A 15,971-nucleotide genomic window follows, 5' to 3' on the forward strand; every position below is an offset into this window, starting at 1 on the left:
TCTCTCATGGGTGAAAAATCATCCTGCCTTGTGAATTTGACTACACTTTATTCCCTACAATGAATCTGACAATTCTCAATCTGTGTAAAGATAACCGTGTCTACCTAAACTAAATAAATACCTAACATTGTGCTCTTTTCAGTGTTTTTCCTGGGTCAATGTGCTGTGGAATTTAAAATGGATGGGGAAAAATTGAAATGCAGCCTTATCCTCTGGAGCCCCCCGGTTTGATTTCAACCTTCGGAAGAAGCAGCATTTGCCCTACACTTTGGCTCCTGTCCTAAAATAGCTTTTGGAACATTTCATGATCCCATTATCACCCAAACAATTTCTACATAACAAGGTCTAGGAGTGGACAAAAGAGTGTGTATGTGCTTACCATTTCATCCTTACCCTAAAAGGTTTCCCCTGCTTCTCATCCAGATTTTGTAACCTCAAAGTATGGGTCCCAGGCTTTTCTACATTCCCTATCATTATGCCCCTGCAGCCCAAAGCACTAAAATAATCTGAAGCCCCCCCACCCTGCAAAGTTATTTTTTAATAGTAATTATAAAGGACTATGCGGTACTCTTTCCTCAGTCATATTATTATGATGTAAATTTTTTTTGTAGTCCAATTACATGAACAGGGGGATCATGATTTTGACTCCAGTTGGGTTTTCAGGATCCAGACCTGGGTAGAGGATTGGGAGTGCCCGCCCAGGAACTGTGGGTGATCAGCCAAAGGAAGCCAAGATTTGAGTCCCAGATAAGGGAAAGCTTTGTAAATAAGGGAAAGTTTAGAATCGAGTTGAGGAGAGCGGATAGTAGGTTAGCCAAGAAACTAGGTAGATGAAGTGAATTAATCTGGGAAAGCCTGCAAGAATTCCTGAAGACAACGGTCATCTTTTGCTCGGTTGCTTTTGTGGAGTGGGAGTTGGGGTAGCAGGGGAAGCTATGAATATCTCCAACTGGGTTGGAAAATTTTAGCCCTTCTCTATCAATATTGTGGTTTTACCAATCCTGGTCTAGCTATTGAGGTTACCAAAATGTATCATGGAAATGGGAAAAATGAAATCTGTTGTTATGAGTCCTACTATACTTTGATTTTTGTTGTTGTTTTCAGAGACAGGGTCTTCCTCTGTAGCCCAGGCTGAAATGAAATGGTGCAATATGTATGCAATGCAAGGTGTTCGCCATAACCTCGAATTTCTAGCCTCAAGCAAATCCTCCCACCTTGGCCTTTCAAAGCATTGAGATTACAGGTGTGAGTCACTGCACCCGGCCCCTACTCAAGCTTTAATTTTGATGTTTGGAAGAAGGGAACAAGCTATTACTGAAGGAGTCTGGGACATTCCATCAAATAAATGAAAACACTTGCCAGTAGCACTGCGGTTGTGAATAGGAACTGTTTCTCGTCTTCCATAAAAATAGGCACGATTTCTGTTCAAAATGATGGTGAATTTAGAATTAGGCTTATTTTCAGAACAGTACAAGTTATAGTTGGAACTTTTTTTTTCATTAGACTACTTTTTTTATTTTTTAATTATTTTTGAGACAGAGTCTTGCTCTGTCACCCAGGTTGGAGTGCAGTGGCACAATCACAGCTCACTGCAACCTCCACCTCCTGGGTTCAAGCAATTCTTGTGCCTCAGCCACCTAAGTAGCTGGGATTACAGGCACTTGTCACCACACCCAGCTAATTTTTGTATTTTTAGTAGAGACAGCATTTCACCATGTTGGCCAGGCTGGTCTTGAACTCCTGGCCTCAAGTGATCCACCCACTTCGGCCTCCCAAAATGTTAGGATTATAGGCGTGAGCCACTGCACCTGGTCTTATGCAATATTTTATCATTGCTTTATCAAATTCTTCTTTTATCCCTCCACCAGGAGAGTTAAAACATTTAATTAAGAAAAGCAATTAAAATAAATGGAATATAATTTAAAATATCAATAAGCTAGCAATAGAATTAACAATTGCTTGTTTACTTGTCTGTGTCCCCTTAGTAAGCTATAAGCTCCATGAAGGCAAGGGTTTGATATTTCTTTTTTTTTTTTTTTTTTCTTAGATGGAGTCTCGCTATGTCACCCAGGCTGGAGTGCAGTGGTGTGATCTTGGCTCACTGCAACCTCTGCCTCCTGAATTCAAGCGATTCTCCTGCCTTGGCCTCCTGAGTAGCTGGGACCACAGCTGCGTGCCACCATGCCCAGCTAAGTTTTGTATTTTTAGTAGAGACGGGGTTTCACCATGTTGGCCAGGCTGGTCTCAAACTCCTGACCTCAGGTGACCCACCCACCTCGGTCTCTCAAAGTGCTGGGATTACAGGCGTGAGCCAGCACTGGGCCTGATCTTTCTTGCTTATTGTTATATCCCTATGACAATGACATTGCTTAGTGGATAATAAATACTCAATAAATATTTGCTAAAAGAATAGATGACAATCAAGGAGGCATCGAGTACATGGACAGTGAAACACTTGTATTCTCTAACATTTGGAACTTTTTAAAGTGCTTTAGTTTTTATAAGCATAACTGCTGAATAATAGTATTAGATCAAATGTACCAATAAGTATTTTGGTATTTCATTGGTCATTGTAGGGTATTTTTTAAAAGAAAAAGTCCTGTCTCTAAAACCCAACCAGGATCTTTGGTTTATGAAGTGCAGTAAGTCCTTAAGAAGATAAATTCCTCTACAGAATACAGCACTCGTTGAATTAACAAGGTCTAGAAGATCTCTTGAAGAAATTCAGAAAGAAGAGATGGTGGATATACAGCAGAGTTAAACCAGAACTGAGTACATTTGTTGGACCATATTTTCAGAGAGGCTTCAGGGTTTTTCATTTAAAATGCGGATAAAAGAAACTTCAGTGATGGATATTTGCTCAGGCCCCTACTCTTATGGGCAGAATTTGCCACTTTACTCATAAATACTATATAAAAAAGTGATGATACTCACAAGGAGCCAGGATCCTAAGAAGAAAATATACATTTAAAAAATTACAAAACAGCCTCTTGCCACATATGTAATGTGCCCTGTTGGTTCTTCTTTCTGATTTGTATGTGTATATGCGTATGTTTGTTTCAGAGGGGAAAAATAAGGAATACCTTCCATCCTATCCTAACTTGTCTTTGTATGTCAATAAGGAAAAGACCAGAAAAATACAAAGTTCTTGACCAAGTTGAGATCCTTACCAAGCAAATGGAACATTGACCAACCCTTATCTTTTTTCTTTTTTTTTTCTGCAAGCACTATGGTGACTTACCTTATCTTTTTATAAGCACATTTTAATTACAGGTTCACCTATAAATATGCATTTATCTTATTTTTGAGACACATCTATCTTATCTACAGTTCCTTCTTATAAAAAGTGTATAATCTGAAGAAAGAAAATAATATCATACTGGGATGAAGGAGAGAAAAATAATCTGTTGATACGTAATGGACTATGCAAATACTCTCCAAACCTTCTGTGAACTCCCTTTGAAAAATTTACTTGAGGAGGTACTCCACCAAAAGGAAAAAATCAACCCTAAAAAGAGGTATAGGAACCCCCAAATTCTCCTAATTCAGTAGAGCAGTAAAAAGAAACTAATTTTTGCATGTTAAAGCAGGAAGTCAGAAGACTTCAAGAAGAATATTTATAAGAAGAAAATGAATGTATTTTAGCAAATACAAAGATGAATGATCACAGTGATAAGAATAAAGATACATGTGTTTTTGTTAACGAGAAATAATGAAGATAATTTAAAACTCTAGAAGTGCAAAAGCTGTATAGGAAAGTCACAATTAAGTAACATGAAGTAAGCTGAAATGTAGCATGATTTTGTGAAATAAAGAGTAAGAAAAGAGAATCTATTTGATCTTGGCACTTGATAATTCTTTTTCAGGCAATATAGGTTAGTGTCATAGAATTATATTTCCTACTCCACTTTGGTTCTTTATTAAACAACATTTATACAATCGTGTATAAATATGTGTTATCCTTTTTAGCAGTTAACAAATTTTAGAGTCAAATTATAGAGTAAGCATTTCAAGATATAATTATAGCCACAGAACAGAATGTAAATATTACACATCTGACAAGGTCAAATTAATGAGAAAGCTTATAGAATTTAGGAGATAGAGGGAAGAGAGGATAAATGGAAGGAAGTATAGGGATCCAAATTTTCTTACGTGTATCAGGAGAAGGATTGAGATATAGAAACAAGGAATTAAATTGATTACTCAAAGTCAACAGGAGAAATATTAGTAATCTTAAGATCTAATAACTAAAAATAATGAAAAAAATAGTAACAACCCAAAAATAACACAATGATAATACCTACTAATAGCAAAAAAAAAAAAAAATGTGTATAGTGCAAGGTAAGTTTTTCTGCTTTAATGATTGGGGGTCAATAGATAACATCTAAAATTAATAAATCATGAAAAGAAAACATAACCATCAAAATCAAATATATGGAGGTAACTACAGAAGAACAACAAATAGAACCATACTAAAAGGATTACTTCTGGGAAGACAGTGTTAGAGGTGGAGTGGGGGATGAGAAAGTTAAACTTTTTTTTTTTTCATTTTACAATTTCCGTACTTTTTGGACTTTTCTTCCTTACCATGTGGATATATTATTTTTATTACATAAAAAAGGCAAAACATTTCCTGATGACTAGCTCAGTATTCTCTTCAATGATACTACCCCAAAGTGCATTCTTAATAAGGATAAAATGAGCATACTCCTGCAGGTAAAAGTGACAGGCGCAGCAGTACCAAACGAATCCTGTAATTAATATTGCAATGAGTAGAAGCATCACGATTCCAAACATGTCAACTGAAATGTATGAAAAGAAATATATTTTAAGTTAACAGAACATCAGTAATTTCTGCTATTTTCATCTTTTCTAATATCATGCAATGTGATTCTTTAACAAATGATTATTGAAAGTAATGATACAGTAACATACATTACATATTCCAATAAAACTACCATTAACACAACAATCACTAACATTTAAAAATAATCTGGGTTGCTAGAGGAGGTAACATTTGATTTACTGATTTTTAAATTGGTGAACTATTAGGCTACTGGCTTAATTTTTCTTTATTTTACCTCTAAACTCATTTCTGGTACTATCTTAATAGGTAAAACAACAAATCCCTCAGGCTGTTATATCTCTAAAAATACATCTAGATAGCAGGAAATGGTTTATTGTTTGAATTTCAGCAGTCCATTACCAAAGAGACAACCAATGCTTGCTGCAAAACCAGATTTCTACCCCTTGTAAACTTTTTTTCTTATCTCAGTAAGTACAATGTAGTTTATTAGCTTAGTGTGTTGTAAAATGAAACTAGAAGGGCAAACATGAAATAGGAGACTAGAGTTTCTGTTCATACTAGTTACCCGAAGTGTAACTTCTTTATAAGGCAAAAACATGTATGATTTAAATATATCTGATAGTACCTGAAAGAAACAGAGATTTGAGGGCAAAATTTATATCTTTTTACTCCAGTGAAGGAAAAAAGAAGACAACTGGTTGTTCTAGGTTGGGTTTTTTCACATAGCTAGGATTTACCTAGAAAGCTTTTTGTTTCAATTCTTTAAGAAAACTTCTTAAATGGTACTGATACATTTGCCTGCCTTGGTAAGTATTGTATAACATACCAAAAGCCCAACATTTCAGTATAATTTAAAGATTCTTTGATGATTAATATTTGTTGAGTCCTAGTGAATCATTATTCTGAATAGCAATTCTCAGTGTAGAATACATTAGCTGAAAAAATGTAAGTTATAGCAATATTTCTAGATACAATATATCCTCAGACCAGGACTAGCTTATAAAAAAAATCCTGTAATTCCTAAAACGACATAAGAATACAAACATTCTTTAAGTGGGTTATGGATATCATACACTAGAGATTTTAGAAATGGAAATTTAAAGTATTTAGCTACTGGTATGCCAAAGCATCCACCAATCAAAATGAATGTTGACTTAATTTGAATGAATACTTGTTGCAAACAACCAATAAGCCTATATCAGGAGGAAAGACCAGTGAACTTCCCTGGACTTGCTATATTTTTATTTTTATTTTACTTAAAGTTCTGGGATACATATGCAGAACATGCAGGTTTGTTACATAGGTATACATGTGCCATGGCAGTTTGGACTTGCTATATTTTAATATGTAAGGCATATGTAATAATTTATAATCCTTCAAATATAGCAAATCACTAGCATTTGCAAGTCAATTGAAATAAAGAACATAAAAATCTAAATAAGAACAACTCACCTTTACAGTTTAACCAATATATAGAACTGAATCGACATCCGAAATATGGAAAACAGTATTTTTTGCACGCTTTTTCTTCACTACACCAAACACACTATATTTGCAAAGAGAAAAATAAAAGTAGCATCCAAGTATAATAATCACAATCCCAGGAAGTTTTTAGTACTAATTCAATAAGTATTCAATAAATAATAGCCATTATTATTATTATTATTATTATTATTTGTAGTAGATGCCTTTGGTAACTTATTGAGAACTCCTTTGTCAGACCCATGCATCCAAACCTCAGCTGCAAACAGTTTTGGCACCCAGTGGCTCACAGCTTCCCCTCTTCTTGGACGACGATGGGGACCACCTAGCCCACAAGGTTACGATCTCCCCAGGCCAGTGACTGACTGACATGGGGTTCCAAACAATGGGCATCCTTGCCTCAAGGCAAAGACAACTCTACCTTGTGACTTTTTTTGCCCAAGGGCTGCCCATGATTCAGGCCAAGAGTGAGCTTTAGCCAAGACCTCATCTTTTCTTGGCTCTTGCCGCTTATCTTCTCTGAGTCTCTCACTCCATAGGATTTTTGCTGAAGAGCAGTCACTCAAAAATCACATGCACCTGAACCCCTTTCTCAGACTCTACGTTTAGGAAACAAAACCAAAGATATTATTTCACAAAGTAGTAATAAGAACTGAGGTAAGTGGTTTTTAAAATCTCTCTAACACTCTTTCCATTCCTCTTGCCTGCATCCCGACTCTTTCCTTTGGGATTGCTCCTCTGTTACACGTGGCCCTGGTGATACTGTCAACAAGCCTTACCTCACCCTTCTCCCCACACTGCTCACTGGTGCTCAGATAATCATGCAAAAATAGGAAAATGGAATTCTAAGTCCCTTAAGCAAGGCATAAGGGTGAAAAACATTATGGGAGGTAAAACCAGAAGAACCTGGAAAAGTAAAAAAAAAAAAAAAAAAAGGAAGACAAAGCAGTAAAAATGGCTGTCACTTACATAGGGCCTACCATGTGACAGGTACTATATTCTAAGTCCTTTATATATATATATCCACTCACTTCATACTCATGACAACCCGGTGATCTAGGTACTATTATGTCCACTTTATAGATGAGAACAAGAAGGCACAGAGAAGTTAAATGACATACATAAGATCACATACCTAGTAAATAGGGGAGCCTGGGTTCTAACCTAAGTAGCATGGTTCTGTGCGGGTAACCAATCCTGTAAGATTGAACCCAGACCCCACCCGATCACTTCTTGCTGTACATCCTGGGACCAGCAGAGGTAATGATTCACTCCAATGTAAAGAACCACCCCTTAGACACTCAGGTACCCTGAGTACCAAGGCCAGCTTTTGTTTCACACTGGACAAGACTAAAGGTCAAATCAAGCCATTCAATCAAATCTAAGATTGAAGCCACTTTCACTGAATGAGCCTTGTCCTCCTGGACAGTTGCAGAAAGACTGGAACTGCAAAGATAAAGTCTAGATTCAAAGATTACAGCCCACAGAGACTTCTGGCCCTGGTTATTAGTACTCAGAGTCTCTAGGAATCAAGTCCAAGATCTAGCAGGGTTTTAAGGGAAATGAATTGCCAGAAAAAAACCTGAACCTGCAGCTAAGAGCTATGCGCACTTAAGTGTTAAACTGATTCCCAGGCTCCAGTAACCAAGTCCACCGCAGGCGAGCTCCTAAAGAAGTGCAGTCCCCAGAAGAGACAATCTCCCCTATGCCTCTCTCTGGTTGGGGCTCAGAGAATAATGGAAAAGAGACTCCTTCGGTAGCAGCTAGACTGGTGACCAACAACTCACTGCCCAGCCAGGGAAACTCAACAATGCATTACAGACTTGGAACATATTGTGGGACTATTGGCCACTATCCTCCTTCTAAATAGGAGCGTTTACTGTTGTTATCCTGCTTTCTCTCTTCTATTGAATAGTGGGTCTTTGAGAGCTGGTTTAACTGATTATATAGCTAGCTTGAAGGAGTGTGTGGAGCTGTATTCAAACACAATCAAGAGTAATACACATCTCTCAGAGATTTCAGACTTACAGATGGGAGCAGTAGCTCATAGTGACCTTGGGTAAGTCCAACTGCAGTTGAGATTTAGTTGCATTATTTTGCCAGGAGCATTTTTAGGAAAATATGGGGATGGATGGAGAAAATAGAATATGCCTGTCCTGAAAGATCAAGGGGGAAAAATAGTAGACTGAGGTCATTTATTTTTAAAATCTGTCTGCTACTTTTTGTCCCCATTCTTCTTTTTCTGATAATCACACTGTCTTCTACTGAGGACCTCTTCCCCAAAACCTGTGTGGTCCTGTGGCTGCCAATCAGTTTTCCCTCACCCTATTCCTACTACTGGAGTGGTCTTTTGACCCAGGCAGTAGCCTAGTAACAAATGCTGTACCAGACATAAAACCCCAATAGGGCCAATCAGAATCTTCTTTGAGTTACAACTCTTTGAGTTACAGACATTGGGTTAGATCTGCTGGCAGTCAGCCCCTTGCCAAGCTGTATGCAGAATGTCCAGAATGTCCATTTACCACAAGAGAAAATAAAGTCAATTCCCAGAGGGAGGCAGAGCTGAGAGATGAAAGAAAAGAGGAAAATGAGAAAGACATCCTTTGGTTCAGTTGTGCAAGAAGGCAAGGCCACACCTGGTCTTCACAATATTGTGAGCCAATGAATTCCCCTTTTTATTAAATTAATTTGAGTTTGGTTTCTGTCCCTTACCACAAAAATATGTGACTAATACCTTAACTACATTTAAAAAGTTATCAAAGACCAGAACTTCACATTGCCCCCAAGAACAGTATAATATATTCAACATTCCTAAATTGGTAATGTATAATTTAAGGTAACTTACATGATTTTTTTCTTGTAACTAAGGAAAATAACCCATGTAAAGATGAAGCCATCAGCCTCCTTGGAGTGTGACAACTGAGAAGCCAGCTAAAAGGCTTTAGAGTGATGGCTATTATTTTTTCATGGGAAAATTATAGTGCTCTTTTTAGGGTAGAGCTGTTTTATTAAGTTTATATGGACATCACAATTGCTATTTTAATAAAAATATCATTAAAATTAAAATATGCAGAAAGTGGGAAGGTACATAATAATTTTTAGTGGTTTAAGATTGTATAAAGCAAATGGCTTAATATTATGCCAGCTAAGAGCTATGTACACTTAAGTGTTAAGCTGATTCCCAGGCGCCAGTAACCAAGTCCACCGCAGGCGAGCTCCTAACGAAGTGCAGTCCCCAGAAGAGATAATCTCCCCTATGCCTCTCTTACCACAAAAATACATGACTAATACCTTAACTACATTTAAAAAGTTATCAAAGACCAGAACTTCACATTGTTGGGGGATGGGGTGTGTAGAAAATCCAGGATTTTTCCAGGTGAAAGAAAAGAATGGAGAGCAGATGGGGGAAAAAAAGAAAAAAAAAGCCAATGATTTCTAAAATTATGGGATATTGGTACCAGAAATAAACAAATAAAGAATATGAGCTTCTTTGGGGAAGGCAAAATTATAAACTTAAAGAAATTTTGAGCATGATGTGATTAAAAAAAAAAAAAACTATCCAGAAAGAAATGCCAATTAAGCAGCTGTGAGCATCACTATTGGGGGTCGCTAGATTTAAGGATGTGAATTTGGGATTTCTTTATATGCAGGTTGTGGTAGAGACCAGGACTATGAAAGACATGGCACAAGAGTGAGGACACAATGTGAAGAAATGTGCTCATTTAGGAAATGAAGGAATGCGCTCCTGCTCCTTAGGAATTAGGAATGTGCTCATTCAGGAAAATGAAGAAGAGGAATTGGTAAAGGAAACAAAATGGTGAGGGAAAAAATAGGGCCTGTATAAAGCCAAGATCGCCAAGGAAGGAGCAAGTTTCCAAAAGGAATGAGTGATTAATTTGAAAGGTTGTTGCATTTGGTTATTGAGTCTTTTGTAACCTCTGAATCAGGTTGCTAAGGATTAAATCACACTGTGTGATACGGAAGCAATGGTGGAATAAGCACAGAATAAGTACTTCAGCTTCTAGAAAGAAACAAAGAGAAGATCTGGTTTTGTTTGTGTTTTCCATTTTGTCGGAACTCGGAAGCCAATGCACAGAAATAGGCTGGATTTGTCATAGAGGGAACAAGGAAATGAGAAAGGCTTTGAGCTTGTGAATGTGCATGTGTTTCCGAGTATGACACATAGATAGAGGCGAGGACTAAGGGATTCACCTCAGAAATGAGAACAGACTTCTCAAGGGGAAAGTCAATGAAAGGGAAAAGATATTGAATTGGTTCAGGTGAAAAATGAGGAAACTTGAACCTGCTAGATGGTCTTAAAATTCTCAGGGGAAGTCAAACCCTGAAAGGAGGATCATGCCAACAGTGGTAAAGTGCTGGGAACAGTTGCCACGGGAAATAATCCACGATACTGGTTGTCCATATATTTTTTCCAGCTGAAGGACTCCCAACAGGTGATATCCACATATTCACTGCCATATCCAGATTCGGATCCATCACCTTGTCCACTCTCCCAGACTCCATGCCCTACCACACAAACACACACACCCACAAAAACAATTTTTCAGAAAAATAAATATCCAAGTGGGCATCTCTTTGTGGGTTGTAAGGTATGACATTTATAAATGCATTTTACAAGCATGTGAGTAATGGTCATTTCCCATGAACTGTGCAATAGATAAAGTAGGCTGTAGGAGATTCAAAAATCCCACTGGGCTTGCTATAACTTGACTCCTTTTTGTCTCAACCAACCATCCATATCAGGTCACAATTAGTGACAAAGATGTGATTATGGAGAAAACCTAGAATCGACTCTGATTTTAAGTCAGTTGCAACAGTCTTATGATGCTCATTAGCAAAAAGCAAAAAAATGTACTTATGACAAGTATCACCATTGTGACACCATGATTGAGAACTTTCGTTCCAAGGATTCAACAGGGATGCATAATGACTCTGAATAGCAATAAAAGCACAGATTACAAGATGCTTCTCCTTTTTTAGTTAGCCTGATTTTTGAAATTTTATTTCCAATATAAAATATCAACAAAATATAATATGTTTTTCATATGCTATGTTTATGAGTTGTGTGTGGGTGGGGGGACTAGGAAGGCTAGTCCTACACTATGAAATCACAAGGAAATGTTTCAGATAGAATCTAAGGAAGATTCCCCTACAGTTAAGAAGAATATCATTTATCATACAAATTGGAATATTTTGGGAAATGAAAAGGAGTTGGTATATATATTTTCTCCAAGTCCACGGACAAGTGGACATAAAGTAGCACAATATACGAACACAGCTGTTTATCCTCCTTTTAGTCCAAAAAGAGCTCAAATATTCTTGGTTGCTTCATGAGTTACGATCTTATAAACTCTGGTACTTTCTCTGGGAGTATGGGAGGTGGCAGAAACTACCACTGAAAGCTTTGCATCCTTCCAACTTCTGGGAGGGCAGGGGATCTTTCTCCAAAGGATAATACCCTAATTCTATGTTTTTTTTTAATTGTACTTTAAGTTTTAGGGTACATGTGCCCAATGTGCAGGTTTGTTACATATGTATCCATGTGCCATGTTGGTGTGCTGCACCCATTAACTCGTCATTTAGCATTAGGTGTATCTCCCAATGCTGTCCTTTCCCCCTCCCCCCACCCCACAACAGTCCCCGGAGTGTGATGTTCCCCTTCCTGTGTCCATGTGTTCTCATTGTTCAATTCCTACCTATGAGTGAGAACATGCGGTGTTTGGTTTTTTGTCCTTGCGATACTTTACTGAGAATGATGTTTTCCAGTTTCATCCATGTCTCTACAAAGTACATGAACTCATCATTTTTTATGGCTGCATAGTATTCCATGGTGTATATGTGCCACATTTTCTTAATCCAGTCTATCGTTGTTGGGCATTTGGGTTGGTTCCAAGTTTTTGCTATTGTGAATAGTGCCGCAATAAACATACATGTGCATGTGTCTTTATAGCAGCATGATTTATAGTCCTTTGGGTATATACCCAGTAATGGGATGGCTGGGTCAAATGGCATTTCTAGTTCTAGATCCCTGAGGAATCGCCACACTGACTTCCACGATGGTTGAACTAGTTTACAGTCCCACCAACAGTGTAAAAGTGTTCCTATTTCTCCACATCCTCTCCAGCACCTATTGTTTCCTGACTTTATAATGATGGCCATTCTAACTGGTGTGAGATGGTATCTCATTGTGGTTTTGATTTGCATTTCTCTGATGGCCAGTGATGATGAGCATTTTTTCATGTGTTTTTTGGCTGCATAAATGTCTTCTTTTGAGAAGTGTCTGTTCATGTCCTTCACCCACTTTTTGATAGGGTTGTTTGTTTTTTTCTTGTAAATTTGTTTGAGTTCATTGTAGATTCTGGATATTAGCCCTTTGTCAGATGAGTAGGTTGCGAAAATTTTCTCCCATTCTGTAGGTTGCCTGTTCACTCTGATGGTAGTTTCTTTTGCTGTGCAGAAGCTCTTTAGTTTAATTAGATCCCATTTGTCAATTTTGGCTTTTGTTGCCATTGCTTTTGGTGTTCTAGACATGAAGTCCTTGCCCATGCCTATGTCCTGAATTGTAATGCCTAGGTTTTCTTCTAGGCTTTTTATGGTTTTAGGTCTAACGTGTAAGTCTTTAATCCATCTTGAATTAAATTTTTGTATAAGGTGTAAGGAAGGGATCCAGTTTCAGCTTTCTACATATGGCTAGTCAGTTTTCCCAGTACCATTTATTAAATAGGGAATCCTTTCCCCATTGCTCGTTTTTGTCAGGTTTGTCAAAGATCAGATAGTTGTAGATATGCGGCATCATTTCTGAGGGCTCTGTTCTGTTCCATTGATCTATGTCTCTGTTTTGGTACCAGTACCATGCTGTTTTGGTTACTGTGGCCTTGTAGTATAGTTTGAAGTCAGGTAGGGTGATGCCTCCAGCTTTGTTCTTTTGGCTTAGGATTGACTTGGCAATGCGGGCTCTTTTTTGGTTCCATATGAACTTTAAAGTAGTTTTTTCCAATTCTGTGAAGAAAGTGATTGGTAGCTTGATGGGGATGGCATTTAATCTATAAATTACCTTGGGCAGTGTGGCCATTTTCATGATATTGATTCTTCCAACTCATGAGCATGGAATGTTCTTCGATTTGTTTGTATCCTCTTTTATTTCATTGAGCAGTGGTTTGTAGTTCTCCTTGAAGAGGTCCTTCATGTCTCTTGTAAGTTGGATTCCTAGGTATTTTATTCTCTTTGAAGCAATCATGAATGGGAGTTCACTCATGATTTGGCTCTCTGTGTCTCTGTTATTGGTGTATAAGAATGCTTGTGATTTTTGTACATTGATTTCGTATCCTGAGACTTTGCTGAAGTTGCTTATCAGCTTAAGGAGATTTTGGGCTGAGACGATGGGGTTTTCTAGATATACAATCATGTCATCTGCAAACAGGGACAATTTGACTTCCTCTTTTCCTAATTGAATACCCTTTATTTCCTTCTCCTGCCTAATTGCCCTGGCCAGAACTTCCAACACTATGTTGAATAGGAGTGGTGAGAGAGGGCATCCCTGTCTTGTGCCAGTTTTCAAAGGGAATGCTTCCAGTTTTTGCCCATTCAGTATGATATTGGCTGTGGGTCTGTCATAGATAGCTCTTATTATTTTGAGATACGTCCCATCAATATCTAATTTATTGAGAGTTTTTAGCATGAAGGGTTGTTGAATTTTGTCAAAGGCCTTTTCTGCATCTATTGAGATAATCATGTGGTTTTTGTCTTTGGTTCTGTTTATATGCTGGATTACATTTATTGATTTGCATATGTTGAACCAGCCTTGCATCCCAGAGATGAAGCCCACTTGATCATGGTGGATAAGCTTTTTGATGTGCTGCTGGATTCGGTTTGCCAGTATTTTATTGAGGATTTTTGCATCAATGTTCATCAGGGATATTGGTCTAAAATTCTCTTTTTTGGTTGTGTCTCTGCCAGGCTTTGGTATCAGGATGATGCTGGCCTCATAAAATGAGATAGGGAGGATTCCCTCTTTTTCTATTGATTGGAATAGCTTCAGAAGGAATGGTACCAGCTCCTCCTTGTGCCTCTGGTAGAATTCAGCTGTGAATCCATCTGGTCCTGGACTCTTTTTAGTTGGTAAGCTATTGATTATTGCCACAATTTCAGAGCCTGTTATTGGTCTATTCAGAGATTCAAATTCTTCCTGGCTTAGTCTTGGGAGGGTGTATTTGTCGAGGAATTTATCCATTTCTTCTAGATTTTCTAGTTTATTTGCATAGAGGTGTTTGTAGTATTCTCTGATGGTAGTTTATATTTCTGTGAGATTGGTGGTGATATCCCCTTTATCATTTTTTATTGCATCTATTTGATTCTTCTCTCTTTTCTTCTTTATTAGTCTTGCTAGTGGTCTATCAATTTTGTTGATCTTTTCAAAAAACCAGCTCCTGGATTCACTAATTTTTTGAAGAGTTTTTTGTGTCTCTATTTCCTTCAGTTCTGCTCTGATTTTAGTTATTTCTTGCCTTCTGCTAGCTTTTGAATGTGTTTGCTCTTGCTTTTCTAGTTCTTTTAATTGTGATGTTAGGGTGTCAATTTTGGATCTTTCTTGCTTTCTCTTGTGGGCATTTAGTGCTATAAATTTCCCTCTACACACTGCTTTGAATATGTCCCAGAGATTCTGGTATGTTGTGTCTTTGATCTCGCTGGTTTCAAAGAACATCTTTATTTCTGCCTTCATTTCGTTATGTACCCGGTAGTCATTCAGGAGCAGGTTGTTCAGTTTCCATGTAGTTGAGCGGTTCTGAGTGAGTTTCTTAATCCCGAGCTCTAGTTTGATTGCACTGTGGTCTGAGAGACAGTTTGTTATAATTTCTGTTCTTTTACATTTGCTGAGGAGAGCTTTACTTCCAACTATGTGGTCAATTTTGGAATAGGTGTGGTGTGGTGCTGAAAAAAATGTATATTCTGTTGATTTGGGGTGGAGAGTTCTGTAGATGTCTATTAGGTCTGCTTGGTGCAGTGCTGAGTTCAATTCCTGGATATCCTTGTTAACTTTCTGTCTCATTGATCTGTCTAATGTTGACAGTGGGGTGTTAAAATCTCCCATTATTATTGTGTGGGAGTCTAAGTCTCTTTGTAGGTCACTCAGGACTTGCTTTATGAACCTGGGTGCTCCTGTATTGGGTGCATATATATTTAGGATAGTTAGTTCTTCTTGTTGAATTGATCCCTTTACCATTATGTAATGGCCTTGTCTCTTTTGATCTTTGTTGGTTTAAAGTCTGTTTTATCAGAGACTAGGATTGCAACCCCTGCCTTTTTTTGTTTTCCATTTGCTTGGTAGATCTTCCTCCATCCTTTTATTTTGAGCCTATGTGTGTCTCTGCATGTGAGATGGGTTTCCTGAATACAGCACACTGATGGCTCTTGACTCCTTATCCAATTTGCCAGTCTCTGTCTTTTAATGGGAGCATTTAGTCCATTTACATTTAAAGTTAATATTGTTATGTGTGAATTTGATCCTGTCATTATGATGTTAGCTGGTTATTTTACTCGTTAGTTGATGCAGTTTCTTCCTAGCCTCAATGGTCTTTACAATTTGGCATGATTTTGCAGTGGCTGGTACTGGTTGTTCCTTTCCACGTTTAGTGCTTCCTTCAGGAGCTCTTTTAGGGCAGGC

General features: G+C 37.8%; 1 protein-coding gene across 4 annotated transcripts in view; it reads right to left on the minus strand.

Moving 5' to 3' along the window:
• The window catches only part of PTTG1IP2 (PTTG1IP family member 2), a 46,448-nt gene that overhangs the window by 16,086 nt on the left and 14,391 nt on the right, over positions 1-15,971 (minus strand). For 2 of the 4 annotated variants that reach the window (XM_055272783.2, XM_063636400.1), the window contains exons 3-5: positions 6,260-6,353; positions 4,709-4,802; positions 1,360-1,421 (exon numbers count right to left, since the gene is read on the minus strand). In XM_055272783.2, the coding sequence (XP_055128758.2) occupies positions 1,360-1,421; positions 4,709-4,802; positions 6,260-6,353 (250 nt within the window). Of the gene's footprint in view, positions 1-1,359; positions 1,431-4,296; positions 4,803-6,259; positions 6,354-15,971 lie in introns of those variants that run through there. The other 2 variants (XM_055272784.2, XM_063636399.1) reach the window with 2 other exon arrangements.

The sequence above is a fragment of the Symphalangus syndactylus genome, chromosome 3 (assembly GCF_028878055.3).
Source record: "Symphalangus syndactylus isolate Jambi chromosome 3, NHGRI_mSymSyn1-v2.1_pri, whole genome shotgun sequence".
NCBI classification, from domain to species: Eukaryota; Metazoa; Chordata; class Mammalia; order Primates; family Hylobatidae; genus Symphalangus; species Symphalangus syndactylus.